Raw genomic sequence first — 4,619 nt, 5'->3', positions numbered from 1 at the left:
CAGGATGAAAGGGAGGAGCTTTTACTCTAGATCAAATCTATAAACATGAAAATAGAAACCATGAAAATAATTTATAGTAACATATATACATAGAGTGATACCTCACCTGGTTTTCAGATTAAAATACCATAACATGAGGTAAATATGCAGTTTGCTTTCTTAAAACATTGACAAAGTCTTAAAAAAGTAGTAGTATCTGGGTCATTTTTGAAGACCGCAATCTCAGCAGGTGAGTTAAGGGAATCTTAAAAAGGCCATCCTTTCAAAAAGCTTTTTTTTTTTTAAAAAGAACACCCTTTTTGTTTTAATGACACTGAGAGAAATATATTTACTCCTCAGACAAACAACATGAAAACCCAAGAAAAAAAAAATCCCAGTAGACTCCAGTTCCAGGAGAGGAAATGAAGACAACTTCACCGCAGAAACTGAGATGGGGAGAGGGCAACAGTCACCGTTCCTTTGCCAAGTTATCAAAAATCTGCATCCAGAGTGAAGACATTGTCCATTGTTTCTGCCATAACAGCAAAACGTTGATATTCCGAAACCCGCTTCTCAAAGAAATTTGTTTTTCCTTCCAGAGAAATATTCTCCATGAAATCAAAAGGATTTTCTGCATGAAAGACCTGGGGAAGGGAAAAAAACCTGATAGGTGATTCTAATAGGGCAACATTGCTTCAAAAAACTGCAACAAACAAACCAGTCAAACCCTTTCAAGCTAGAGTATCCCTTGCTGTCATATGCCATAGAATTTCTGGACACTTAGCTAAGCAAATTCAGTACTGTCACTCCCTGGGACTCTGGTCCATGGCGAAATTCACCCGCGCAAGGTGCTCATTATCCTTCGAGGACCGCAGCCCTTGAGCACAGCATAAGTTTCCCATTACAAACCTGCAGAGCAGCTGAAGGGAAACAATGGCCTGAATTGTCCTTGCCCTTTTAAAGAGTGAAGCATATACATTAACGCTGTGGTTTCGGCTGTCACTCATACAAAGTGCCAGCGCTAAGTATGACCTGCCCCCAGGCGCATTAAGAGAGCGCTTTGTGCCGACAGCTTTCCTGGGCTGTCCTGGCAAGGCCAGCACTTCGGGCAATTGCATCTCTTACCTTTGAGAATCCAAGCTCCATTAGTAACCGGTCTGCAACAAACTCAATATACTGTTTCATCAAAGTGCAATTCATTCCAATCAGACCTACAGGTAACGCCTCTGTTAGAAACTCCTGGAAGTTCAAATACAGATGACATTTAGAGAAATTAAATTTAAGCAGGGAAAAGGAGACAAGACACCTGTATTTCACAGTCACACAACCTGTGATATTCCAGGCTCCCCAGGCAGCTGTCTGAATAAGTAACTTGCATCACTAAACTCAACAAGTGTCTTCCGTTTTCAGTGGTTGTTTGTATCTTCCTATATTTTTAGCATGTTTTTTTCTGGAAAAGGCACAAGAATTTTTATTACTGCTCCTCTCCCATCTGCCTTTCCCTGCTGCCCCGTAAGATCCCAAACTTCAGTGTAAGCTTGAGCTCCAGTTCAGTAAAACCTACAGACCATACTAGTGGGAGCAGGAATAGATCCAGAAACCTCCAGTTTTCCTTGGCTCCCAGCCATTATAGAACGACAGATCAGAGAGGAGGGTGATACATACGAGTGTTGAACCCAGCCATGGATATGTTTAGGCACCGATGTAATACCTCAGTGTTGTGAGGCAAAGCTGGACCATTTGTCATCATCACAGTAGTTAGATGACAACAGAAAAGAGTAAACTACAATCCTGCTAAGCAATCAGCAGTGCAGAAACCAGAACCCAACAGCAACCTCAGTCAGAGTCCAGCACCACACACGTGGCCAGAATAGACCCCGTCTTCTGAGGACAAGCAGGGATGTGTATACAGTGGGGAGAGACAAAGATCCTGAAAGGACAGAGGTAAACAAACTCTTCTCCAAGAGACAGCTGCAGCTGGACTAGATGATTGCTGTAGGTCCCTTCCAACTGGAACTACTCTCTACTAAATCAGAGAGCCTTTATTCCCTTCTGCCATTAAGGAGGAAACCAGCTGCCAGTTTCATCTTCTTCCAGTTGCTTGACAACTGAATCAGAAAGCCTGTGACTCTTATTGTCACCATTAAGGAAGAGGAAAAGGATGGTATAATGCATCAGGGATCCAGGCCTGAGCCAAATATCAAATGTGGAATCCTCAAATTCGGCAGTTAACGTGTTTATTTTTGTACATAAGACTGGTCCGGCGCTGCTCGCGAGGCTTCGCAGCCAGGCCTACCTGCTCGATTTCAACAGCATTAACGATGATCTCACGGACCCGCTCTTCTGACGGTCTGTTCACTAAATAATGGAACATTAGACAAGCAAAATCACAGTGTAGACCCTGAAAGAACAGTGAACAGTGAAGAAAAAGTTAGTTTTTCCCTCCTCCTCCTCCCTCATAGGCAGCCTCATTCAGGTTGAGGCTTCCTAGACTCCCACTTCTTTGACAGACTTCATGTTACCATGTGTAGTTTACAACCCAGTCTGTAACAGCCGAAATCCAGCCCTCGCCACCTATGCCAAAAAAACGCTTAGCACACGTGTTTCTCATGTAAATATTTCTGAGAGCTCCTGTACTGTGAGGGATGCTACAGAGAGCCTTCTGAGTCCCTGCCTCCCATTAGAGTTGCTTTTGCAGAAAGATTGCTACACCAAGACCTGCAAAACTACCTGTCAGACTTTTCACCTGCTGTTCACTTCAAGAAACCTTTACACAAATACTGGGTTTAAGTCCTTTCAGTAGCATTTCTTCCTTTGCTTCTCCTCACAGTATTTTCAGAAAGGAAGGTTCAGATGAGCATCACCAAATCCAAGATTAACAAGTCATCTCTCCACACAACGCACAGTTACCGTGAGGAATTTGCTACCCACCATTCATAGGTTTGTAATACTTAAGGCTACCGTGCTTCCACTCACCTTCACATTTCATCCAGCTACCCTGCACAGAGCCCAGTTCATTCCCAAGGTTTCCAGAAAAGCCTCCAGCCAGGACAAGACAACATCAGGAGACGAGGAACCCCTCACCGTCTGAGGGGGTACCAGACAGCTGCTCCCAGAGGTGCCTCAGTTTCTACTTAAGCTTGCCTGGCTACAGCTTGAGCCTCTGGCTTCAGCCGTACCCAACGCGGCTGGACTAAAGGAGCCCTGTGCTACCGCCTCTCCTCTCGACAGCAAGGTGGTGATCACAGTCTGTAAGCATCATGAAAGGCACATCCAGGGTGAAATCCAGGCAGAGGGATTTGGCAGACTCTGGGCTACGAGACAGTCCAGTGCTATTGTTAACAAGGGTCAAAACAAAACCAAGAAGTGAAAACTTTTTGGGAAAGGTTACAAAATCCTTCTGCTTCAGGTCATGAAACAGCACTGAAAAAAAGGTCATTTGGGAAATAGTTTAGGGAAAGCCGTGAAGAGTCTAGAGCACATTTTATGAGGAGTGGCTGAGGGAACTGGAAGTGTTTAGCCTGGAGACCAGGAGGCTCAGGGAAAACCTGATCACTCCCTACAGCTACCTGAAAGGAGGTTGTAGTGAGGTGGGTGTTGGTCTCTTTTCCCAAGTGACAAGTGATAAGCCGAGGAAACAGCCTCAAGTTGTGCCAGGGGAGGTTTAGATTGGCTATTAGGAAAAAATTACTCACTGAAAGAGTTGTCAGGCATTGGAACAGGCTGCCCAGGGAAGTGGTGGGATCACCAAAACTGGAGGGATTTAAAAGATGTGTGGATGAGGTGCTGAGAGACATGGTTTAGTGGTGGTATTAGGAGTATTAGGTTAAAGGTTGGACCTGATGATCTTAAATGCCTTTCCCAACCTAAAAGATTCTCTCATTCTGTAAGCTGCTTGCTGCTGGGCTTCCTGTGGGCTTGTCCAGGGCAACAGCACCAGCAGGATACATGACGTTCCTGGCTTCTCACCTGAACTGGTGTGCTCCATTGGCTGGTGCTCCCAGCTGCTTTCCACCTTTAAGAATCAGAGATGCACCAGCTCAAAAAACAGCCTGGGAACAGACCCTGCAGCTCAAAGAACATATTGAGCTTTAACCATTTATCTGTTCAGGTGTATCAGAAAACAGTTTGTGTAGTTTTCCACCATGGATTCTTTTTAGTGCCACTGCTTTTGTAACAGCATTTCCTGTTTTTTGATGCAGGTGCTGCGCACACGAAGTCTCACCCTTCATAACAGCTCTGCAGTTGGAATTATGCCAGCGGAGCTCAAGAAAAATGCAGTCTATTGGTGCTGGACTCTGCAGAGAAGTACAGTTACAGTGCTGCATAGAGGAACTTGGATTTCATTCACCTGCAATTCATCCTTCCAACAAACAAATACTTGCTCGCTCAAATGGATCAGCTCACGATGACTCACAGAAACAGAAGACACAAGGAAGGTCAGGGCTGAAGAACTGTTTGGTATGGCTTACTGATCATATCGCTTTCTGCAGAAGTGTCTTTTAAATTAAAGGCATCTTGTAAAATACCTCCTTTCAAATCAGTTTATCTAATCCGTGGAGATTACTTCCATGACGATAAAGCTCTCTATTCTTTTAGACGAACTCTGGTAAGTTCAAACCACCAGCATGTTTACACTG

The 4,619-nt window shown here is 44.4% G+C and overlaps 1 protein-coding gene across 1 annotated transcript in view; it reads right to left on the bottom strand.

Moving 5' to 3' along the window:
- Positions 1–296: 296 nt before the first annotated feature.
- RRM2B (ribonucleotide reductase M2 B (TP53 inducible)) overlaps positions 297–4,619 on the bottom strand; it is a 13,100-nt gene continuing 8,777 nt past the window's right edge. The window contains exons 7-9 of the mRNA XM_010153532.1: positions 2,276–2,380; positions 1,105–1,218; positions 297–623 (exon numbers count right to left, since the gene is read on the bottom strand). Coding sequence (XP_010151834.1) covers positions 471–623; positions 1,105–1,218; positions 2,276–2,380 — 372 coding nt within the window. The 3' untranslated portion in view covers positions 297–470. The remainder of the gene's footprint in view (positions 624–1,104; positions 1,219–2,275; positions 2,381–4,619) is intronic.

Source organism: Eurypyga helias, unplaced genomic scaffold (assembly GCF_000690775.1).
Source record: "Eurypyga helias isolate BGI_N326 unplaced genomic scaffold, ASM69077v1 scaffold11096, whole genome shotgun sequence".
Lineage (NCBI taxonomy): Eukaryota > Metazoa > Chordata > Aves > Eurypygiformes > Eurypygidae > Eurypyga > Eurypyga helias.
Note: the sequence above shows the minus strand (reverse complement) of the source record. Positions and strands in the feature narration are given on the sequence as shown.